General features: G+C 38.7%; 1 protein-coding gene across 10 annotated transcripts in view; it reads right to left on the bottom strand.

Annotated features, from left to right (window-relative positions):
* Positions 1 to 26,079, bottom strand: part of LOC121322909 (TRAF2 and NCK-interacting protein kinase) — a 141,594-nt gene that overhangs the window by 36,319 nt on the left and 79,196 nt on the right. For 4 of the 10 annotated variants that reach the window (XM_041263492.1, XM_041263494.1, XM_041263490.1 and 1 more), the window contains exons 7-16: positions 22,647 to 22,777; positions 15,947 to 16,001; positions 14,838 to 14,916; positions 14,434 to 14,609; positions 12,961 to 13,027; positions 12,204 to 12,402; positions 7,149 to 7,262; positions 4,492 to 4,578; positions 2,684 to 2,866; positions 337 to 1,602 (exon numbers count right to left, since the gene is read on the bottom strand). In XM_041263492.1, coding sequence (XP_041119426.1) covers positions 337 to 1,602; positions 2,684 to 2,866; positions 4,492 to 4,578; positions 7,149 to 7,262; positions 12,204 to 12,402; positions 12,961 to 13,027; positions 14,434 to 14,609; positions 14,838 to 14,916; positions 15,947 to 16,001; positions 22,647 to 22,777 — 2,357 coding nt within the window. The remainder of the gene's footprint in view (positions 1 to 336; positions 1,603 to 2,683; positions 2,867 to 4,491; positions 4,579 to 7,148; positions 7,263 to 12,203; positions 12,403 to 12,960; positions 13,028 to 14,433; positions 14,610 to 14,837; positions 14,917 to 15,946; positions 16,002 to 22,646; positions 22,778 to 26,079) is intronic. The other 6 variants (XM_041263497.1, XM_041263496.1, XM_041263500.1 and 3 more) reach the window with 4 other exon arrangements.

Consider the following 26,079-nt stretch of genomic DNA (forward strand, 5'->3'; position numbering starts at 1 on the left):
TGTTAACCAAAGTGTGACCTCACGACCAAGGATCAGTTAAATACTTTCTAATCTACTTCCCGTCACCGCTAAAATGGATGTTTCAATACCTAAAACTATAAACAGACAATGTTCCTCAGTTCACGAACTACTTTCAATTTGAAGAGGCCACTGAATAGAACCAAGGTTAGTGCTACATTAGTCAACAAGACATAGAGAATACAACTACACTGTTATGTGATGGCCTGACCTATTTCAAAGTTGAAATCTTCTTGCTGCCACGCAAGTTTCCACAAGTGCTTTAAAGTGCTCATCCACCAGCTTTGTGATTTTTTATTTTTTTAAAAAGAATGGAACCTGATGCAAGCTAACACTTGGATATATTCCTTTCAGCAACTCCCCGGTATGAAACTTCCACTTGGTGGCACTGGTAGTCAGCGCGCCTTTGTGCTTTTCATAGGGATTTGGTCTTGGCCTGTGGAAGAGTTGAAACAACTGGGGGATGGGGCTATGGGAAGAACTATTAGACGAAGGGGTGAACACAGGGGTAAAGTTACCAGATGGAGGGGTGAATACATCAGAACTACTAGAAGAACTGCCATAGGAGGGGATGGGAAACCACACAGGGCTGGTTCTTGGAAACCTCTCAGGGCTACTCTGGGACAGGTGTGACTGAGAGCCAAAAGGGGAGCCAGCAGGGGAGCTATTTGAGGAATGTTCTGGGGAAACCTTGGGAGATGCCCTGGGTGAGAGGCTCATCCATTTTATGGTGGCCGGAATTAATTTCTCAGTCAGTGGTCGGCGAGGCATTAACTTGGGAATATTTAGATAATTTTCACCACTGCCAGAATATGAATGCCTTTCTCTAGGCGCCATCATCTGCCTAAAAGAGTCTTCAGGGGTGGAGGCTGACAGATTCATCTCAGGGTTGGACCAGGCAATTTCACCTCTTGGGGAAAGAAAGCATCTACTACCAGGCACCATTAACTGGGAGATATTTGGGCAATTTCTAGAAGCTTCTGAATAGAAGTGCCTTTCTCTTGTGCCCTTCATCTCTCTGAAAGAGCATTCTGGGGCAGAAGCTGTGAGATCAACCTTCCACGACCCAATCATTCCCAGATCCCACACATCATCCTGGAGACTTGCAGAAGTGCGCGGCACATTAAACTGTTGTTTCCAGGAAACATTTTTATCAATGTCAACCTCTACGCTTTGCACAGCAGAGTGTGTACAATGCTTTACTCCTTTAAACCCAGCAGAAGGGACATCATCCACTGGCTCTGGATTGACTGGGCTGCATCCTCTGGAAGAAAGAGCATACTTGCCAGCAGCTCTCTGAGCTTTCAGTTCCTGGAAGTGCTTTTGAATCTGTTCTGCTAGATCGAGTCCAGCTATTGACACTTTGTCCGGGTGGTTTCCCAGGTCTGTGATTTGAATTTTGGGAAGGTTCTGTTTCTGTGGCTGATTCTGCTCTGATCTGATGGAGGGAGTTTGGCTAGAAGGATGCTGTGGAAGGTTATGGGAAGCTGATGGAGACATGAATTCCTGAGTCCATTGCTGATTGGATGAGTGCTGTTGCTTAGATGGGAGGCGAGGAGAGATACTTAAAGACTGCTGTTGAATCTGGAGTTGGGATCACAAAAGGATTTATGAAAAAAGTTTTTTACACCTAGGACAATACAACTTGTTTTACACACATAGGTTTCGGTTCTAATTGAAAGACAACCATTGCTATCTCTTGTGTAGCATGTATTTCTGCATAGATATTTTCTAAACCCGGAGGTACGGGTCACTATTGAAATGGAGCCTCGAGTAACAGGTAAAAGTTGTTATGTCACTTTTCTGTTTTTGTATTCTGGTCAAAAAACTCCCTCTTCCGACTATGGTAACCAGTTTATTACGGATAGCAGCTGCATTCCCCAAAACACACCAAACAAAAGTTTAAAACAATTTTTTGGACAACATTTTACAGGAACACAGAACACAGAAAGAAGAATCACTGTAGAGGACTTTTATTGTGAATTTCAGAGACCAAGCGAGTGTAAGAATAGCTGTTAACATGTAGATATAGCAATGGGTCATTTCCGAAGTTACTTGAATGGTGCACTGGTTCACAGGAGACCTTTGCCCTGTCAAATCATTCTAGATTGGCGAGCTTTCCAATACAGAGAAAATTAGAAAGCAATTGGGAGGAACCATAAAATAAAATCAGATTAGATCATGTATTTATTACATTGGTGTGTCATTTTAACACTTGTGTTACTAAGCTGACAACTTTAAAGCCATGTTTTTTCCTGATAATACCGATTATAACAGGCCATGCTTTTTTTTTGATAAACTGCACCCTGTCTGAGAACTCCATTTTTTTAGTATATTACTGAAAAGCTCAAGGATGGGGAGTACAGCTTATTTAAGAGGGGTCTGATTGCTCAGACTCCTGGCACCTAATCACTGAAATAATACACTTAAGTGAAGGTAGTTCTGAAAGCCAAGACAGTCTCCAACTCTGTAATACTGTACTGTAATGCAATTTTGGGATTGGTTTGCCAAGTTGTCAATTGTCATTTCATGAGCCAACCTGCCAAAAATCGAGAGAGGTCAAAGGTGGTATAAAATGACCTGGCTTCCCCACAAGTGGGCAGCCCTGAGCCCTAAGAGGCAACACTGTCAAGACCAGCAAATCGGTTTCGTCTGCCCCTCCTACCTCTTTGGCCCAAGCCGGTTTGTCAGTGGGGTTCACTGTGTCCTTGTAGTGGTAGAGTGGCTTCTTCGGGTCTTGCTGCTGTTGCTGCTGCTGAAGGGATACCAGGTAGGCTCTCTCCTGCTGCAGCTGTCTCTGCAAGCGCTCCGCCTGCCGCTGCTCCTCCATCTGCTTCCGCTTGTACTCCTGAAGGAATAAAGATTATATTGGCACAAGTGCTTTGCCTTTGATCAAAAACAGCATAAATACGTGCCTCTATGAAGATATGTAAATGCACCTGTTAAAAAGGTACTGCGCAATCATTACATTTTGAAAATGTGATCAAGAATGAAGTGAATGGAAATCACGTGGCATGATGAAATTATTTAGGTAGTGTGAATAGGATATTGTCCTCAGTTGTACAAATTCAGAGGAAATACTTGGAGATTATAGTGAATGAATTATCCAACTGCATGTCCATGAGTGGAGAAAATACAATTGTTATTTATTTATTTTTTTTTAAACCAAGTGACCTACAATGCTGAAGACCAACTTAGCTACCAGAGTCATTAAAAAAAAAAAAAAAAGCACTATACAAATCGAATGAGAAAAAACGACCGAATCATCATTCAACAGGCTTAATCAACAAGAATTGCATTAAACAGTCCTACGCTTGCCAGGAAGCACTAAGAACTTTTAAAAGATGAGTTGTCAAACCACCATCATTTGATAGTAGCAAGGCATTGCTCATCTACCAAGACAAATATTGCATTAATGTATAGGTGAAAGCAGACAATTCACCTCAATTTCCAAGTTGCAGTATAATTGCCTGACATGCTGATTCAAAACATTTTTTTAAATTGAAGGTAGAAGTTGGCAACACTGACATGCAATGCATGCTGGGAGCTAATCTTTCCTGAAGGTGACATTCGCATTAGCAGAATAACCAATCTGAAATCATAAAATACACATTTTGAGCCTTATAGAAATGATACCAACATTTTTTCTAAATGCATGATGATTATAAAAAGACAGCTGCCGGTTTTGCAATGCTGTTGTGGACAAAAAAAATACTTTGAGGGATACAAAATTGTAATGACAGAAATCAAGTCAAAACAGTGTCACATTAAGGAGATAATTCAAAGGTGGTAGTGCTGGGAACAAACACTGCTTGAATTGTATTTGGCGAAAAAAATGACCATTATATATATATTTTATATATATATTTATATATATAATATATTGGATTATACATAATAAGATATCATCTAAATAATGTATTACTTTCTGATGGTTACCTATTCTCAATGTAGAATTACCTTTCTGAATACTGACAATGGATTTTGCAAGGAGAGTTTATAAATAATGAACACTACTTATACTGTACAGAAGAACGTTCCTCTCCTTTCTTAAAAAGGTTTTTGATGGCTACCCCAAGGACTTTTCTACAATATGGTACAAATTCATTTTAAACTAGATGGAAAAGTGTAAAGAATATTTGAATATTCATATACATTTTGAAAGAATAAAACAAACAAACATTGCAGCACTAAATAATAGTGTGCTACAGTATACACTACAGGGTCATTTATGGTAAATGGTAATAACAGATACTCTTAGAATTTTGCTGCAAATCATTTGGTGGCTCCACCTGCCAATGTTCACTGCTCATAGGTCGTCCCCCCCCCCTTGAAGCATTGCAAGGTGGCTTTATAAATCATCCTGTATATTTATTATAATATATAGATCTTTTTCATACACAGACACAGAAATGCATACATGTAATAAATGGTACGTCACACACAGCACGACAGATGAGCCCGCCCCATTACCAGAAGTAGAGCCTGCTCCTGCAGAAGCTGCTGCTGCAGGATCTCTAACTGCCTCTGCTCCTCCTCTAACTGACGCCTGATGTACTCCTGGTTGTACGGTCAGCAGGAAGCAGAGAGAAGAGAAACAGAACCGGTGATTCAGACAGACAGGACCCATCCGGGTGGAAACAGAAAGAGCACAGTGCAAAAACCACGGCAACAGTTAGTAGGAAAGCGTACAGGTCGGACCTTTAGCATCAAAAAGCTTGAAATACACCTTTATTTAAAATAAACACTGCTTTAAAATGAAAAAAACAAAAAACAAAACACACCTGTTGATCTTTAGTGTTTTTCTATTTTCACATTTACCCAGGCAAACACATTTTTCTACCACAACAGTATAAACTCACTTCCTGCGTTAAACATGTACTCCTGTTCTTTGCAGCCTATATTCGACTACGTGTTGTCCTATTACCTGTAACTCTCTACTTCTATCAAGGTCAGTATGCTTCACCCGAGTAACACACATGTTTAAAGCGTTAGTTTTTACACCTTTAAAATGCTACAGCAGTCATGGACACAGGTCACAGGAAAACAACCACAGTGGGAATAAGCTGCTAAGGCCCATCTAAGGAGGCACATAGAAAATGGAATTAAAAAAAAAACAACCTGCCCAGAAATCCGTTTAAGCAATGTGTGAAGGTCCCCATGTACAGCATGCAGGGTAGTATAACGAGGAATCAAATGATATAGAGATCATTCTGCAGTATCAGATGTAGCCTGCCCTGCGATCCAGGACTCCTGCTATTCTGAATGTCCCACAAAAATGTCATTTCAGCGCACAATATAAAAGGCATTATTTTATTTTGGGATGGTAACTGAATTCCTTCACTTGGGAGACGATTTCGGAAATTAAAACAGGAGGAACACTGATATTTACACAAACAACATTGGCGGAAGTAACAGATAAAATACCAGCTTGGAAAGATATTGTACTTCAACAGTTTTTCAACACTTTCACTACCTCCCTGAGCTTTGAAAATATCTCCCTGCACTCTGCAGGATGGAGGTAGCTCTGCCTGGTGACAGTGACAGACACTTCTCAACCTGTTCACCTCTAGCGAATGTAATAAACATAGCTGCAAGCACAATCTCCTCCCAGGCCTTTATAACGCTGACTGATCTGCACAGCTAGGCCAGCAGAGCTGTCCTGGCGGGAGATTTGTAGTCATAGGAGACTTTAATACAGGGAAGAATCTACTTTATTTTATTCAGCACAGGAGGCCATCTATATTATATACTGTATGTGGTTATGGAGACATCTTTAAGAGGTTTATATCAAACGCAGATGGAAAGGTTACATTTTCTGTTTCAAGGCTTCCTCGCCTTCAGTTTAACAGCTCCCAAACCTACATCTTTTATGAATTTACAGTTTCACAGTAAACTGTAGTCAATGGGTGGTGCTGTACGAAGTTCAAAGTTTAAAAGATATAGGTAGGGTTTCTAAATTTATGTTAGACAAAGAGAAAGGAGATGTGATACCATTTATTGGACTAACTAAACAAAAATTAAACTACAAGGTTTGAAGACCTCAAAGGTCTCTTCAGGTGAAACAAGGAAGAGAGACTGATGTTAAATTTATGTTTTAATACCCCCTGAACAAAACAAAAATAAGACAGTTGTATCCTATAAAACACCAAAAGAACACCAGCAACTACTACTAAAATTGTGTTAATGGTACAGTTTACTGTATTCTATTGCAAAAGAGGTACAGCATAAAATGTGAGTCCCATCTGTGCTGTTATTTGATTTAAGCAGTTCTTAGGATAAAATAAAAGCTCTCAATTTTGACCATCTACAAAAAGACAACGAATTTCTAAAAACAAATACAGAAAACAGAATAAAAATCCCTCAAAAACAGAAGCCCTAGTTTGATGGTTGTCTCTGCAGGGGGAGCAGTGCTGGTCAGAAAGGCTTAATTGAAGATACATGGATTCAAATCAGTTATCCAGTCTTTTCTTTCCTCTACCTTCCTTTTCCATATTCATCTTGGTTGTATTACAAGGTCATTCCCATTTGCAAACACCTTTAAGAAGACGTTCACCACTGATCCAAAAGGCAACCCCCTCCAAAATCTAAATGTGTTGTATTCCTACAACTTAAGACAACCCAGCTGGAGGTAACATTTCAGCAAATCTGTCTCGCTAAAACTGACAACTTTCTGCCTTTTCATAAAGGATTTTCTGATAACGTTTGATCTATTTTCTAGGAATGTAGAACAGTGGGTGATTAAGAGCCCATTTGTACCTCTCTCTGACCCACAGCATCCTAAATTACATTGGTATGCAGTAACTATTGGCAACTACAAACACATTCAATGAAATGAATGCCATACCTCCAGTCAGCCTTTATTTATTTGTCCCAATGCCAAGTCTAAGATAAAAAAATAAATAAAATGCACGAAAAAATAAAAGCACAAATGTAATTGTATGGCAACTACACAGAAGATACCAAAATGCTAGACCTAAAGTCAGTTGTTTTGGTGTTCGGGATTATATTATCAGGACATAAGAAACCATCTCCCGCTAAACAATTTTTTTTTTCAGTCCCCAGGTTTTTATGGTTAGTGTTAAACAGTAGTAAATGAAAGTCTGTTCAAGTGGATTGGTGTTCAGTACCTGCTCCCTCTCCGCCTGCCTCCTCTCCTCTTCTCTGCGCATCTGCTCCATCTCCTCATAGCGCCGGCGCTCCCTCTCCTGCTGTTTCCGCATCTCGCGCTCTCGACGTTGTTGCTGCCAAAACAGACAGAACAGTTAGAGAAAATATTCAATTTGTATTCAGTCTTTTCTCAATACCATGCTGTACCCTGGACCTCCATGAGATCGATCATTTAGTGCCTGTATACTGTAGGTCTTGCTGGCTAGACTGTGGTGAAAACAAGTTGCCACAGTGTCAGTATGTCCCTTGGTCTACTAACAGTGCCGACCTACATTCTTATTTCCAAGCCAACTGGAGCTTAAAGCGTTTGCAAGCAGCATTCTCAATACTTACTTTTGCAGTTACCTGTGTACAATATGATGTTGCTCAATGCACTGTTCAGATAAAACCCAGCACTGTTTATTTCACTGCTTGAATATCATACAGCAGCTTAGTTTAATAAAATAAATGTAAACTGCAGACCTGTTTTTTTTTTTGTTTTTTTTTCATCACTGGGTGCAGTAATAGGACGTGCTGATGGCAAAACATTCACCTTCTAAATCACCCATCCAAATAATGACCCAGGTTATATGCATAATCAAAACAATAAATTCTGCGTTAAATGGAGGAACATTTCATACAGTAGTCAGAAACAGTAAGTAGAAAGTAATTTCATTTTGATGGTTTAAAAAAAAAAAAAAGTGCATTTACAACTTTCAACTATCCCAATAGTCATATTAAATTCAGGCAAACAGAAACACCTTTAAAAAAGGTGGAAAGTGGCTTTAGCCACAATATCTGATTTTTGTTTTCACATGGTTACAGCTTAAATCACACACCACACTTGCCAACTTAAATAAACCTGCCAACTTAATTAAACAAAGGAGTCAAAGGTATTTGGGTATTTCCTCTAGAGGGCAGTATTGTATATAACATGCACGACTAATTTAGACAAGGCTTATAACAAAGGTGGTAACCTTGGGTCTCTCAGGTACCTAAATTGCTAATACAGAACCTCAGAAAAACAATAACTTGTGATGGGATGGGGAGAGAGGCATTGGTTTGAGCACAGGGGCAATGTTCCCACTCCCCCAATCCCGCTACAGCCTCCTGTGAGCTGAAGCCACTCAATCCAGTTGCTGTCGTTGGCAGTAGTAGGGACAGCTCAGAGATGTGGCAGACAGACTGCTGAGAAAGGCTGTCAGGTGACAGTAACACATCCTAAAACAGATTCATAGGCTTCTAGAAATGAAAGGTTATCACTAAAAAGGAATGACTCCCACAAAGAAAAATGTATGAAACTTGTCTCAATCCTCTATATCACTGCTCTCATCATTATCATATCATGAATGAACCTAGCAGTCTTCAGAAAAGCCACATTTAAAATACTGACATTTTAATCTATCAGCAAGTTATATAAAAAAAGCAGCCCTCATTTGTAAAAGCCTTGGCAATTTTAATTTGCACTTGTCCTGTAGATTTCGGGAGAACCAATGCACTGCGTAATAATCAGTTTAGTACAATAACATCCTGTTTTCTCAATTTTTCACCCTCCGCGAATCTTCTTGGTAGTCCCATCACCTTTTTAAGATGTTGTCGTTTGGCATAATTTGATGCTTCTGCTTTACTTGTTTTATTGAAACAGTGGAAGATGGACAACCTGCATATTCCACTGCATTGTAATGACTTGGCATCTGCCCACTGAATTGAAAGGAAAGGCAAGGGCTGGACTTGAACTGCAACCATACAGTTAAAAGATGGACGATGTACTGTAACATTCAACTAAAGAGCAAGTTCTAAAGTCAAGAGGTCAGCAAGTGTCTTATGCCAATGTAAGTATTATTAACTCATCAACTGCTTGGTGTAGATTCACACCAAGTCTCAGAGAATGTCTGTAAGGGCTGTGCAATAGTATGTGCACTGGAAAACAATACTCATTTAAAACTTGAGCCAGGTTTGGAAACCACTGCTGTTAGTCACATGGTCTGACACACCTTTGGAGTGACTAACCAGGAAGCATCAGGACTTTCTCATCAACAGTGCTGACTGAAATACAGAGATTTACTGAACACAAGTTACCAATCAATGAAAATAATGTTGCAACTGCTTCTTCTGAACTTATACCAAGATTGCTTCTTATAAAAACTACTGAAACTGCAGAGTACTCAAATAAGCCAAAAGCGTTGTTTTGTGAAAAGCGACAGGTCTACATTTCTAGTTGTTTAGATTCGTCTTAAGGTGTCTCAAAGTAACACTATTTCATTTTGTATAGTTATTTTCCACATGGGGTTTACAGTAACTCTTTTAAACTTTGTATTTATCAACATAAAAAGGAAAGCCTGTCCAAAACACTCATTATCGCACTGTGGGATACAATTATTAGATTTTTTTAGCTGCGTTTGGGGAAGCTCTTTTTCGATTCCTCAGCTGCGAGGCAATGAAAGTTGTCGCTGCATGTACTGTACATCTGGAGAACAAGATCAGGGTTTTATTTGCCATCATTGGCGGGTTAATCAATCAAACTGCAGGCTTCCTGGGAGAAATAGCGGCTCCCACTGAGGACACAGGCCACAGAGACAGGGGAACCACACTAAGAAGGAACAATTCCAAGATAATCTCCTGTTATTACAACATAATCGAAAAGAAACAAACAGAAATAAAATAATGGTAATAGTGGTTTATGAATTTTGAGTTTCTCCTTCAACAAAGCTTTTTATTTAAAATAATAAATGTGGCTATGCCCATTTAATAAAACTAGTGAATATTTACCAAAAAAAGATAAGGGTTAAAGTTACTGTTCTGGTTTTTAATCCCTACTTATAATACAATAATGTATCCATCTGTAGCTCAGTTTAAAAGCTTACAATGGCCGCGACAAAGCCAGACCCTATACTCTGACACTACCAATAACCTGTGCAGCAGAATTTCCTTAGTAAGCTTCATCATAATAAGAGAAGTTGTTCTCAGGATACATGTAAAAAATGTATGTTCAACATAGACTACATATAGACTAAATGCTAAATAGCCTCTGGGACTTTGATTTGTATACATGTAAACAGTTTGCTTTCCAAAACAACAACAATACTGGGGCTAAGTCTTGAATTGATATAATTTGTGAAAACTAAGAAAACATGGATGTATTTTCCTGTGTATCTGAGCCTGGAGTGTTCTTTCACAACTACTCTGCTCCTCTGACTTTTACCTAATAGTAATTTAGCTTTTCATTTTTTCTACACAGCGAGTAAAAAACATTTTCCTACCTCAATAAACATAATAGTCACTCTGGTTAAGGCCATTTTTATGCCACAATGTAACAAGCTCACTTCCTTGGTGTCATTGGTTATTGAACCTCGTCTGACCCTCAAAATGGTAACGTCCTAGCACCTGTAACACAGGGAGCAAATGGGGGCTACTTTGTGTTAATCCAAGGTAAGAAAATGGATTTAAAGCCTTGGCCGGATAGCTGGACCTTGTTTGTTAGATCAGCACCCTGTCATCTTCCCCAGAGTTGTTATCTATCAGACAGTAATGCCCTCTCATCAAGGTTCTATAGAATTAGACTCACTGCGTGGGTGTCAGTGCTTAGATTTCAATACAGACAGTTCCAAACACGGAACACAGTGAGTTGTTAAAATGCAGTGTCAGTATTAATGAGTAGAACACTGCAGCTGGAAGGTAGGCGTTTGACTCCATTATGAGAAACATAAGCTGTTTCCAAAAATATATTCTCCGTCATTAATACGACACATTTAACCTGGATACCAATTACAACAGTTATTATATAACTAGGGCTTCTATTTTTCGATTTTTATGAAATTGAGGGAATACACAGATGCGACTTATACACTAGTTTTTAAGGTAATTTTTTTTTTTTTTTTTTACACTTAAGTTGTATCTTCTTTCGTTTACTGTCTTCCACAATGAAATCCTTATGGTCACGGCCACATTCTGTTTTACATATCGCAACAATTTGCAATTCTGTTTGAAATCCTCCATATCTTTAAATACTGCAAACAAGCCTCCACTGCTAATTGTAATCTTGTTTTAAATCTTGCAAGTGGAGTCTCCAATAGAAATGTAGGAATGTGCTGTTATTGAGTAGTTGGGGCGGGTTCAAAGTATTCAGAACGAATCAATGACAGATACAATTCAGAAAGGAGGGGCATTGCCCAGCTACACTGGGAAGCAGTTTTTATTGTAGTTAACCATTGCCACTGTTTTTCCGGTTTATTGGCTATACCCCCATCAGGTGTGCTTTATCGAAAATCAGAAGCCCTGTATATAACTGGCTCTCAAATTAGACTACTGGTACTTTGTGCAAAACTGATTTTTCTTGTTGACAGTGATCCTATGTATATTCTTTAAATTCAACATAACCGAATGACAGAGGTACAAAAATGAAGCAAGAATCCTAGAACACATATATGAAGAAAGCATTTCCAAATATGAAGAAAGCATCTCAATGTGTGCTCACAGGACTAATACGGAGGCCATATTGGGTCAAGGTCACCAACCCTTTTAGTCACATTTTGTGTTTTTAGACAATTCATTTAAACATCTTTATGGTGTATTTCACTGTAGCTTTATATACTCTACACAGTGGGTGCTCCTCAAATGGTTCCTGGGGTATGAATATTGGCAGTACAGCAGTGTCAGCTTACAATGTACAATGACTCCTAGTGGTCTAATGGTCAAACTTTACCTGCAGAATCAAATGTGATGCATCACAACGTCTGGTCTAACCAAATGGGACAACATTTTTAAACTATATCAATATTTTAATGTTATTTAGTTACCATTTGTTAACAGAACAAAGTTGTAATGTTCAACCTGAAGCCCATTAAATGACCTACAGGGAGGACTGTTGTATAGACAAAGACAAACTGAATAATATCCTTGGAGGGATTAAATAGGAAGCAACTCAATGGGATTATTTAGTTAGAAAATGCTTTCAGAATTGCTGGTTCTTTGTAAAGTTCATTGAAAAGCAATAGAGGGATTCCGGTTTATTAAAGAGCTGCAGAACCCTACCCTACCTCCTCTAATCTCCGTCTCTGCTCTTTCTGCTCCTCGATGCGCTTCTGCCTCTCGGCCAGCAGCTGGCGTTTGTGCTCCTCATTCTGTTGCTGCTCCAGCTGCTGTCTGCGCAGAGCCTCCGAGCGCTCCTTATTGGCCAGCTGAAGGCGAAGGAAGTCCCGTCTCAGTGTTGACTCGCCAGGGATGTTGATCAGGGAGCTACAGAGAGAAGTGTGTTAGTACCATAAATGCCAAGATTACAGCCATCAGTATCATAAAAAAAAATGAGACAGGTGCCCCTACCCTATGATTCTACACTCAATAAGGTGTTCTAAAGAATGTACTTAACACATGTATTTATAACTAGAAAAGCAGTCCTTCAAAATGTAAGTGCAACACAGATATTCATAGATAGACTGATTTCTAAATCCACAGACTCCGATACTCATTAACTGAGATCTGCTTGTGGAAAAGAGGGGGACACAAAGATCAGTGGTTGAGCAGACAGAAACAGTCTCAGATAAATTTCTTAAGCTTTATCATACTTGATTATCTACATGTGTATGTGCAAAAATATAATGAATGGCGATTTCTGAGGATATATGCATCACCGGCTGAGGGATAATTAATACCTAAAAAGCAAAGCGCTAGAGAAGGTGTGTGTTTTAGAGTGCCATTATTAAGATTATAATATACATTTGGCAGTCTGGTGAAAAGCAAAGTACAGTAACAGACTTTGAAACAGACCCCCAGGTCTAAATAGAGATGGTTTCTTACCTGGGCTCACCCATATCATTCTCCTCTTCCTCCTCTTCACTCCCACTGTACTCATACTCTGTCTCATCTAGAACAGCAGCACCAGAACAGATTCAAGTTGAAATTCAGCATTTCCACAACAATAATCAACATCAGATCTTTGAGAATTTAAAGACAATGTGTCACAGTTACTGTAAGTCTACCTTACAGTAGTTTCTTTACTATTTGAAGATCTTACAATGTTTTAAGTTTTTTTGAACAAATAAAACACATTTTAGAATAATAACATGAAGGTTGGTTCACTTAAGAATGTATGTATAACAATGAAAAGATGATGACTTTGACATATTGTCTTGTTGTGTAGCCCTTTCATGCAGATGTCCTCATATGAGGCTGTAAATAATTTTAAACAGCTCTGTGCATGAAAGGGTTAACATTAACAACTATCAATTCATCGTCAAACGCACAAGTCGTCCAGTTTCCGAGTTCATTACAACGCTGTAGCAGGGAGAGATCTGTGCTGACTCTGCTGGCGTGTTCACAGTACTGCAGGAAGAGGGCGGCAGCCTTCCAACAACCACCTGTGAGTCATGGCAGTGACACTGGGAGGTGGGAAGGTAGGTGCGTGGACTTTCCCCCTCTCTGAATGGCTGAGAGGAGAGTCTTGGCAGATTAAAAAATGCTCTGCTGTTTCCTCAGGTCTGCCTTTGTAGACGCGCTGTGTGTGTGAGGAAGCGCTGGTCGAGGACGGAGAGACCAGCGGAGAACAGCGAACAAGTCAGAGAGTGACAGCGGGGAACCCTTGGGCAGACCCCGAACTATTGTTTAGAGCAGGCAGGGAGCCGACAGAGTAGGACGGTGATCCGGGTCGTGCGGGTAGCGGCGACCGGGATAACGCTGCCGAGTGCAGCACCTTTTATTTGTAGTTTTATTACTGTTTTATTTTCCCTTGTTCTTTTTGCCTTCTGTTTTCATTATTATTTCTTTGAGCATCTGTGAGTGCACTTGCGCTTACCAACTTTGGTATTTCCGTGGTGCTGTCTATCATCGTTGATAGGCAGCCTACGGCCAACAGTGCCCTCTGCCGGGAAAAAATAAGAACTGGCCTAAAAATAAAACTGGGCACCTGTGTGGTGTTTTCAATTACACCTGTCTGTCTCCTGGTCAGTGAATTACCCACACCTCTTCCACAAACGCACTTAATTATTATGTCAAGTTAGGAAAAACAGCTTCTGCTTTCTGCAGGCACATTGGGCATGAGAAAGTCTGTTCTTCGAATTTACTATTTATCACTGAAGGTGTGCTATAACCTTGCTTTATTCTGCCTTTTACCTGAATCCCTGCCCATCTGGTACAAGGCCAGCATAGCAATTCCAACTAAATGCATGGCTTGACACACTGCCAGATCAGTTGTAAACCCTTGCAAGCATGTCTGGGATTGTCTGTCACACTGTACGATAACTCATCACCTAAGGGCTCCTATTTACGACAGACCTTTCTCTCCCCGTTTCTTCTTGGTCCTGTCAATGTGATCCTTTAGCTGGATGCGGACCTGCCTCTCGTTGGTCTGGTCCCGGATGAACGGGTGTTTCAGCAGCTGCTCAGTGCTGGGCCTCTGGCCATGGTTCTTCACCAGGCAGCTATCAATGAACGTCTGGAATTTCTTGGACCTGGAAAGAGTAACAGCTACAGTCAAAACAGCAGCTAATGATCTATGACACTTTGACTACTTTAATAATACAGTAAGGCATTAGTCTTAGTAAGGAATCACATGTTACAGCCCTGTGATGGAGTCTTCTGGTTGATAGAAATTCTGAGGTTTTTAACTGTCTGAAGTGAGTCCAGTAAAGTGATATACAATGCTTTGATGTGACTGTGCAATGCTTTGCTGCCCTTACCACTTCTTTGACTTCAATCTCGGTGCTGGATTCCTTGGAATAAGAAATAAGGCTCGCATGGGATGCATGTCACAGAGTGCTGAACAGAAAAAAGAAATTACACAATATAAATTATATTGACTCAATGCACTCAATTCAGTGCACTCTTTTCAATGAAGTGTGTTAATAAAACTGAAATGTCTATAACTCGGAAACGCATATACTGTATAATCAACGATTTAATGTACCTGGGTGTGCACTATATAAATAAAAGTTCTACATCTTTAACATGAGGAATGAGAAGAAACAAAACAACAACAAAAAAATACATTTTTGTACTATATTATTTTCCAAGTCAATGCTTCTTATAAAATAATCCACTTTATTCTAAACAATAATCCAGGAATTTAAAATCTTTAAAATAGTGTTGGTGGTTGGGGTGGATTGGTTTTTAACTACTCTGCTCTTAAATCCAGCAAATAACACATTTTTCTCAAAACAATAGGAAATAAATGCCCTCCACAGTTCTATTGAACTGGATGGCACCAAAAGCTGCATTTTCAGCTTCAAGGGCTCTTCTACACTGCAGCTATTAAGGGAAAATCACAAGGAACTCAATGCAAAACCAGGAGCCTATGGCTAAAAACACATAATGCTAACTCAATGACTAGAAATGTATTTTGTTTTAGCCCTATGTTTCTGTTTTGAGAACTCCAAAGGACATCACAACAGACTTGTTGCATAAAACGTATATAATGCCTCAAGTCCTTTAGATAGTGTTTAATACTCAACTTGAGTCTTCAACTCTGCAGCAGAAGTTAATAGATCACTTAAACCACCCTTGGCATCCTGACAATAGTTTATCAAACACAAACATCCCGCTCTGAAATCCAACTTATCTACAGTATACAGTGACTTAAGTACCCCCTTGAACACTTGGTTACAAAATAACATACTTCAGTATCTGCGAGTAGATAATCTGCTCTAAATATTAGCTATTATTTTTAATTCATCATGCCAGCAAGGTCCTTGGCATTTCGCTTAGCCCACAATATTTGAGCAAGTTTTCCTTCATTGCATCTACCTTACATTTTTATGATGCAAAGATCTGCAAGACTGTAATTACTTACGTGGAGCACCTTCTGCCATCTCTATGGCTGTAATTCCTAAAGACCACAGGTCACTCTGAAATTGAGAGAGTTAAAAAAAAAATAAAACAAATAAATCAGCCACAATAAAACAAACACGGTTTTGTAATCACAACTACTACCTGACGTTTGACCTGCTCTTCAAAACCCTACAGGGTACTCATTATTTCAAGACGCCCGAGTGTTTAATTGAGAGATGTTCTAGTTTCGGCAGTGTGGAGGCTCTTTTTACAATCCTCATTAAAAATGTGGACCTTTGGGAACTGAAAACGTCTGCCAGTGACACGTTATAAAGTAATAACAGTAACTGCCTTTCATTTTCACAACTCTTAATGTCATAGACACCTTTTTTTTAATTGAGGCTGAACTGACCTGTAAGAGGAACTTTTCTTAGTTTCTACTTCCCACCTGAAAAGGAGTCTCTAAAGCTGCTTTATTTTATACATTTACTCAGTCAGTCTGATTAAAAAAAAAGTACAACAAAAAACATCCTTCTATAACTGCTTATAATAGACTCCTATATAACTATCACATTGCATTGAGTTATAACAGGGCACTGGTGTTTAATTCCGGCAACACAAGCATAACTCATTCTACACCATGCCCTGACCTTGCTCAAATTAAACAGCAGCAGCAAACCATTGTGTCTGCATAGAGTTTACTTTCAACAGATCACACAGTTCGTCCACTAAGAGAATGGAACAGTTGCTCCAACGCAAACCCCCAATTGCATCTGGAGCAAGTCATTCTACTTCATTCACTCTACTTCTATTGCTGCTGCATTGTGTTTGGTTATTTTTTTGGACCAGTTTGTGATTAACAGATTCCACACTTTGCAATTCTCACTTTGCCCGAAGAACTTGTAGGTTTTGATCGAACATCTCAAGGGGGACAGGTTTATTGATTCATGCATTTGGTATCTGCAAATCAATTGGACAGAAATTGAGCAGTTTGATGTTTAAGCCCCTCACCTTCCTGGCCACTTTTTATTTGACCAGGTCCATCTTTCTGCATTTGAAGAACTCTGAAAGCCATGTTCTACTTAACAAGGCTGGAAAACTGTGTCTAATGAGTTTGTTGGCAATGTTATGCTGCTACCATATTTATTCTCTGTGCCGTACATGTTGTGGTTACTTTTCGTCCTATAATGTGTACTTGGAAAACTCAGTTGTATTTCTGGAAGGAGAACCTGCCCACTAATCAACACATCATATCCAAGCGCCATAAAAGCTGTCTTGCATTCATGTTGCTTCTTTTTTGTTTGGCCTGTCAGTTGTGCGTGGCAAGGCCAACCAGGGAGATAGCTGTCTTTAGAGCCTGGAGGAAGGGCTACCCTCAGCCATAGATTCCCTAAGATTTCCTCCTGCCAGCGAGTAGGGCTTTTCTCCTTACGCAAGTGCTGAGTGATTCGCATTTAATTTCTGCATTGTGTGTGGCAGGCTGGGTTCTCCCAGTGCATTTCGTGGGATGCAAGCCTGTGTTTCAGCTGTTTACTTTTCATTCATCCTTTTCCTATTTTTGGGGGTGGGTGGCATTACGCCCCTGCAGTTGTTGCACTAACCACTCATCATTTTCATTTTTCCAGTCATGGTTTAGCAGCTTTGTCTTTAAGGGGGAGGTGTCCCTATCAGCTACTTCCTATCAGCAGCGTTAGACTTCATGATATCATTGTGTTTTCACTAGGTCGGCCAGCACTGTGGATAGCTGTCAGCTCCGACAGACAAGGTCTCTGGCCAATTACAGTATTGGGTACAGTTTTTCCCTTTACCACATTCACCCTTAAATCACACCCATGGTTTTACATGGACAGTTTTCATTTCTAATCTCTGCCCCCCCCCCCGCCCCTCCCGCCGCCCGCCCCTCCCTTCAGGTTTAAGTGAGCCCTGTGAGTCAAACAATAATTGCAGTGTGATTCATGAACCCTCACAAGAGATGTTGGCAAACCATTTCTTTGCCACACCTTGCAGTGTTCTCACTTATTAAAGCAGACATAAAGCTTGATCCCGGCACACATCCCCTGCCAATATTTCCTCAGCCAGAGCTCAGTATGTGGCCTTGAATAACTGTGGGAGAATTATTATAAGGGCAGTACATGAAAGTCAAGTGATGTTGTATGGGACATCCATTTAGCATTAGACAGAATATCATGGAGAGACCATGATAATAAAACTCCAGCCAGGATTCCTACATTTATTCCTATTGCCACTTCTAAAACACTAAATCAACAAGTATGTCAGTATCATCAGGGGAGTGCAATTCATATTCACATATTCACCCTGGGATCCTTCAAGAAGCTGCTTGATGAGATTTTGGGATCAATAAGCTACTAACAACCAAACGAGCAAGATGGGCCGAATGGCCTCCTCTCGTTTGTAAACTTTCTTATGTTCTTATGTTCTTATATTGCCGACACCCAGGACAACACGTTTTGCTGTTATACTTTGTCCACTGGATAAGTAGTTTTTATTTATTTATTTTTTCTAAGTTCGTTCTTTTTCTAGAAAGCCACACAAGTTTCTGAAAACTGAATTGCGGAAGTCTAGCACCAAAAGCACAAACATTTTTAAAGTGTTTACATCCCATTCCTATCACTTCTGATTGGTTAGCTGTGGATGAAGCGGTTCTTCCATTGGTGACAAAGAAACCCACAAATGACTGCCAAATTTAAGGCATTCACTTTTTTTGTAAATTAGCAAAGAAGTAATATTGCTTTATTTATACATGAAACTGAAATTTAAACACCAAAATGCGATCAGGATTACTGTGATCCAGATTTTGTTTTGGTAATCCGATTGCACCTTTAATCACGATTACATGTTGCAATTGGATTTTTCAGAATTTCAAAAGGGGAGATCAGGATTACTTTGATCCAAAATACCAGGATTATTGTGATCCTACTGCGAAGGGGGATTTCGTTTTCAAATAATCATAGAACAGAGATATTTCGTTAGAATTGTCATAGCAAACACACACAATGACAGTTTTGTATCCATGCAAGCAAAAAGGAAAACATGTATTTAGTGGTATAGCTTTAAAAAAAAAAAAAAAGCACACATTTTTACATACACCTCCTTAAGCTTGTCTGATGCTGGACTCCCGACCAACGGGGAAGACGATTAAGATGTCTAAAAACACATATACTTTTATTATTTTTATTCAATTTAGATATTTAATTCGTTAAGTAAGCAAAAATAAAATCACAATTGTTTGCATGCGTCATATGAGCACTAACATTAAAATTGATGTGTGATTTCTGTTAAAAAATTATAAAACAAAGTTGTGTATTACTCGTTATTACCACAACCTTATTTATTTTGTTAAATTAGGCTATATCATAAATAAAGGCCTCAAAAAAACTAAAAAATAAAAAAAAAACCCTACTATACACTATTAAGAACTAGTCCACTTTAAAAAACTAAATTTTGTAATTGTGATAAACGTAACCCAGCAGTGACATTGAAAAAACAGATCAAAGTAATCTCGATCACAAAATATATAATTACAAAATCAGGATCACTGTTACCCAGATTAAAAGTTGGCCCCTATACATCAGGAGTTGGATTCAGCTAATAGAGAGAAAAAAAAAACATGCAGAAGCTATTTTTATAGATGAAGAATTCCCAATTATTGATTACTATAGTTGTAGTCTTGGTGTGTTACTTAAATTTACTAGCAAATGTGTTGTAAAGAATTTAGTGAACCAGTCAAGCTACAAGGCTAGATCCCTGTTCATCACTAATTGATTGATTGTGTTCACCTTAAATAAAAACAAAATCCAACAAGTTATATTCTACTTTGTGTGTGTATTTTGTGCAATGGGTAGGGGCAAAGTAGATTTCTAGGCGGGACAAGTAGATTTTTCTAGCATTGTGTCCTTTGGAAAAGTTTTATTCAAAAATTGCACACCCCTGAACATACATCCCCAACCACAGATGTGAAAAAGTTGATGAAAATAACATATGTAAACAGTATTAGAGAACTGTACACAACAAGAGTAGTAATGAAATGTTTAATCATAATTTGATGAGCAATTTTCCAGAACAATGCTAAATTGTAAGTGTAACACACAGTAGATAGACATACAGACACCCACCTATATCAGATATATTAACTACATCTTTTGAAATTTTCAGTAAAACTTTCAATTTTAACATTTTGTTGCAATACCTGCCACTAGAGAAAGCCTTAAAAAGCCTTGCAAAATCTTGAGATTAATAATCAAGCACATCCTGTAAGCAAACAGCCGACTTCTCTTGACATTTAGATCATAATAGCGCCTTGCGATTGTGAAATGTGAGGTAGCATTAAACATTGAGGCTTTGGATCTGACTCATACCTGGTATTAATATTTGAACAGTTGGAAAATAAAACTTGAATAAATATTGTGAATTTGGAGAGGGGACTTTGACCGGAAAGTGTTAGAGCTCTGGCAACAACGCTGCGTGCAAAGCCATCTTCATATTATGCAAAACTGGAATCTTGCATAAACACCACAGCCCACTATTAGCTGTCAGCCAAGCTAATATCAGCTGAGACTATTCCATTCATCACGGATGCATTTTACAGCATGTTCTTTCTTATACTTGTTAATGATAAATGTAAACTTCACTGACCTTCTCTAGGCTTGAACACGCCATTTCAGTTTTGCTAAATTATTACATTTCAGGTCAGGGTTTCCCACCCAACTGCAAGAAAATTATTATAAAAATAATCTAAAAAAAAAATAAAAATCGGATTTAAAATCCTATGTGGTTTCTTTTTATTCTCAGATGTTAAAGCTGGCCTCTTCTCTTTTCCTGTGCTTTTTTCATTTCTTTTTATTGTTTCAGCCACCACAACCTACTATATAATAAATCATTTCTACAACAGTTTTTAAATGTAGGAAAGACCTCCTCTATAATTTTAGACATCTAATTAAACTGCCAGATTAAGCAACCACTCAATCACCAACCTACGATGGGAGTAGAAAATTCTGAAGTTGAAAATCACACATTTTTAATAATGTAACACAACTAACCCAATCAGAATTACGTATCAATTTGTGTCGTTGAGAGAAAATGCACAATTAACTCATTAGGGATACAGTTATCTTCATAGGAAAATAACACTAGCTTGTGTAACAAATATACAAGACTATACACTTTAATGGGACAATTGAAAAAGGTAAATCTGACAGAAGAGCCAAAGCAGGTATCTAAGCAAAGAAATGGAGGGTAACTACCCCTTCTGCATATCCATACAAATAAAAAACAACCAGCGCAGGTGTTATTTCTTTTAATTAAATGTATGCAAGCAGTCAAAACATGTGATCATACCGTAAAACTGTAGTGAAAATAGTGTAGTTCTTGAGGTTATTGGTATAGCATCTTTGCTGAGAATCTGATTTTACGGTTTTTCCAATGTATTGACTATTACATTTGGAACAGTAAACGATACAAATTTTGTAGTGAGGCAGTCAAACTGGTTATTCAGGCAGCATTTGAATACTGTGATTTCAACTCATATTTCCCTTAAAAATGACAGAGGCGTTATTAAGTGTTTTACTTGAACCCTCTTGACTCCCAGAGTTTGAAATTGTGACCTTTATTCTCAAAACTGGCTGTGCTTTCTCAGGGGTCACTAACACATAGCTAATTTAAATGAGGTATGCAAAACAGGTTTTCATCTCTGTAGCACAACACTGGTTGAATCAACTTGTTACAGACACACACACAGGGGCAAAATGGCCAAAGGATGGCTTGAAGTGTCACTTTACCAGGCACTCAAACTACTGTTCAAGTGCTCATGAACACCTTAGAAAATTCATTTGAAGCAGATGGGGTCAATGCACTTCATTTAATGGTACGTGGTTCATACTGAGACACAATTTTCTAATGGTGGGGGGGGGGTTGTCTGAATCGTGTTATTTAAGGATAGGCTTCCCTGCTCCAAACTGTTTTTGATACACTGAACCCAAACTTTAGGAGGTAGTTACATCTCAGGAACCCCTGGGGAAAAGAACACTGACTTTTTGGATTTTTACTGACACACTTGGTAATAACACTTGCCAGGGTGTTCAAATATAGTCCAATACCTGCGCGCCTAATAAGTACTGTTAAAAAGCCTAGGCCTGGAGAACTGGTTGTCAAGGGAATGAGCCTGAATTCCAAGCTGTGCTGGTCTGGTGACACTTGCTTCCTCTATTCTTCCCATTTTATACCAATACTGAAGATTATTGCTGAAAACTAGTTCACTGGGAAGCAATAGGAACATCAGAGGGCAGTAGTTATTTGGCAGTGTAGTTATTTGTTTAATAATTGCTATTTTATAGACAATCTTTTACACAATTATTAAGGGGTATGGTTCTATTGTACAGTGACCATGTTTGCTTGGGAACTGCAGTCCAACTTCAAGTCATGCAGGTCTTTATGCAATGGTATTTAAAGCTAGACTTCTCTTAGCTAGACATGACTCAAATGTCTGGACTTCCAATTGTCACCAATAAGACCAAACCACATTCTGAACTGGCTCCTATTTGTCCGGGTCCTTGATGACCTGTAACATTGAGAACCAGTAGTCAGAGAAGAGTAGAATTTATAAGCGATTAGTTGAAAAACACAGTTGCAACTGGTAATTCTCATTTGGACCCCCTTTACAATAAATAAGTCAAACTTCAATGACAAATAGTATATACACTGCTTACCTTAAAATCATAAGTAGCATCCGGATTTTCATCACAGGCAATAACTTCTGGGGCCATCCAATATGGCGTACCGATAAACGTGTTTCTTCGACCGACTGTCCTGTCGAGCTGGGCACTTACACCAAAGTCAACTGGAAAAAAATAAGCAAACAGTTTTTGGAAATGCTTTCAGTTGTCAAACCAAGCTACCTGTCCACACGTCACTGTTCCATTCCAACAGTACCAGTGTGAAACGTGCTCTTGTCTGGATTTTGTATCGATACAGTTATACCGGTACAATGCCAGTAACAACTCCAGTGTGAACAGACATTGCGATATTGTTCCACAACGATACCGGTATAAAAATGCAAGTGTGAACAGGGTTATAGTCACAAATGAGTGACTGTTTGTGGACTATAATGCAACTTAAGAGTTGTTACACTGCAATTAACAGGTCATTATTTTACAGCAGGATTATTCAATAACTGCCAAGTAAATTATCATCTTTTATTATATAGTGTATTATGTGCCCAATAACTGGAAGTTAGCTCTGTTAAACCAATTACCAAGTATTGCAAAACTAATTACCTTTAATTACACTGTAGTCATTTATACTGTATGTAATGAGGGAGTGTGGTGTAATAAAGTGTTGGTCAGATTTGAAATGTAGCTCTAAAAAGCAATTTGTTACATAGTCAAAACCATCTACTGCACAGTAACAAGCAGAAGGTACAGTAATTGATCATGGTGACACTGTTATACTTAAATTCCACCTCACAGCACTGTACCCAACATTTTGTTGCTGAAGCCTATAGTTTCTGTGGCAACCCAAGTATGTCAGACAGTGGCAGTTAGAAATAAAACAGTTGGCCTAAATATGAAATTATGTCTCAGTTTGTAAAAAAAAAAATATATATAAAAAAAAAAAAGTATTGGCCAATTACATTCATGCAATACCTGTGCAGACAGGGAACATGTTTGGACACTGCAATGGTACTGCCAAGGTTAAATACATATCAGCAATATCAAAATCTTACGCTGTTTTAAGGATTATTTCCTGTCAAGCCCACGAGAACACCAAGAGAAACAGCATTTTGTGTAATGATGAAAAATGCTACCCTGATGGTCTGAGAGCTCCAACAAAAAGCTCTTCACAAATAGTACTTCAACACAGACATTCCCCTGGATGACTGCCTGCCTCGGAGGAACAATCTTTTTTTCCAGTTTCATGGATTCACTTCTCTAGGAAGTGCTCTGATTGAATCACAAGACATTATTCAGTAACCTCAATATTTACCAATCAGCAGACCCTCACGCCAGCTCAAGGTTTAACCAGCGCAGTATAAAGCATGGGACAAACCGGCGTGGCGTGGCACGGCACACGAGGCGTTTTGCTGCCTGTATCGCTGCCATTGCTTTCATATGGTGTTGGACAGATCAGCGTGGGCTAGTCCCGTGGTGACACGGAGCAGTACCACTCAAATCGAATCCAGAGCAATTTTTTCTGCCTGCCGCACAGTACCATCAGTGGATTAACCAATCACAGCCAAGGAGTGCCAGGAAAAATCATGAATGAGACTGTTGTTCACGGAGATGTCCAAGCACCCTGAAGTGTTTGATCCCTCCCATATTTCATACAAACACAGGAAGGTCAATATTTTATAAATCACCCCTGATAAGCATCCTTCCTGTAGTCAATTTGATACTGTTACCACTCTTTGCCATTTTTTTATTTTTTATTTCTGTAGTTCACTACAATTTGTACTACATAACTGGCTATAAAAGAATATAGTCTAACACTCTAATAGCAGACTACTTGCTGTCAGCAGCGTATTGTATGTTTCTTTGCTAAGCTGATCATTAATTTCATACACCTGCATATAGATGACAGAAAAACTTTGAAAAACAAGCTAGTGTTTTTATTTAGTAGACTATATGGGGGGCAGTACAGCTATGATCAAAACGGTTTGCATCACGCTCCATAGGGTTACGTTAACATCTTGAAATTACATATCGCTTTGTAGTTTTCCAAAAAATTTTAAATGTGACATTTTGAAATCTAACATGAAATACTGCAGGCTGTTTGTTTTTTTAAAATTATGTCTGCATATCTAACATTCTACTGGGTGATGCAAAACTTACGGCCATAATTTGAATTATGCTTGAGTACATAGCCTACAGTGTGGTACTGACAACTACTGTACTGTACCATTCAATTTTTCTAAATTGTGTTTCCGGGTGTGGACTAGCAGTATCACACCATGAAAATGCCCCGAGGTGCCGCGTCGTGCCTGTCTGTCTGTCTGTCTGTCTGTCTGTCTAGGGCTTAAAACAGTCACAAAAATATATCAACGTATGTGCCGTTGTTTTAAAATGGCACCAGTAAAGTTCTAGGTCAGTGTGAAAGAATGGTTTGCTAATCTTGTACCTTTAAAAGGGGATTATCACAGTTTTTAAACTATGGCGTTTTTTATAAAAGTTGTAACAAGTTATGCCTTTGTTTATAGCACCATGATAACTGGGGTGCAAATATGGTTAGAAGTATCATGGTAATGTATACATTATCCACGATATACTTTGACAGTGTTCAATTTTAGCAGTATTTAACCTAAAGTGAATGTATGCAATATATATAATGTTCAAAAATCACATTGTAACAACATGGTTCATAGAGCTTCAGAAAATCTTTTCAATTATAGTGTAAAGCAGCACATAGGAGCTGGCTTGCTTGCTACACTGGGTCAAGGTGATAATGCTAGAGCTGCAGGGGTACATCTAACGTAGGAAATTAATGCCCAACTGCACAGCCAGTTAAGAAACACAACACATGTTGTAAGCAGGAAATCTAATGAGAACACTGACCTATGACCTTGTGGACTGACTATAATACTGCATTGTATTAAACTTAATTCCCTGAGTGGTTATAAGTCAGTTTAAATAACAAGCAATATATGGTCTCTTATTTAAAAGCTTTCTAAATGGGTATGAAATATCAGAGTTCAACTAATGTATTCTTTATGGATTTTAAAAATTACTTTGTGTATTATTTTCTGTTTCAGTCAGCACAAGCCGATGACTTTTTAAAAGGTTTAAAGCACTTCTGTGGCCTCTACAGAGCTCTTGGAGACAAGCCTCCTAGCTGGTAAAACAATCTCTCCAGTGAATGCGAGAAATACCATGTCTGTTCTATGCAGTATTTCTACCAGTGTTGTGGTCAACTCCTGTTTTTCAATTCAAATTCCATTTCCTTTTTAAAATCAATTCCCAATTCCTACTCCAGTTTCCTATTAATCAATTTCAACACACTGATCAAAATTGCAATTCGAAGTATTCTGTTAATTAGCTTCTCACAGTGGCAACAACTTACTTCAATTGGAGTCACTGCAAGTTAATTAAATTGCTTCAAATGAAAGCAGCTGAACAAGGAGTTATGTGTCTAAAATATCAACTCCAA

This window comes from Polyodon spathula, chromosome 11 (genome assembly GCF_017654505.1).
Source record: "Polyodon spathula isolate WHYD16114869_AA chromosome 11, ASM1765450v1, whole genome shotgun sequence".
Taxonomy (NCBI): Eukaryota; Metazoa; Chordata; class Actinopteri; order Acipenseriformes; family Polyodontidae; genus Polyodon; species Polyodon spathula.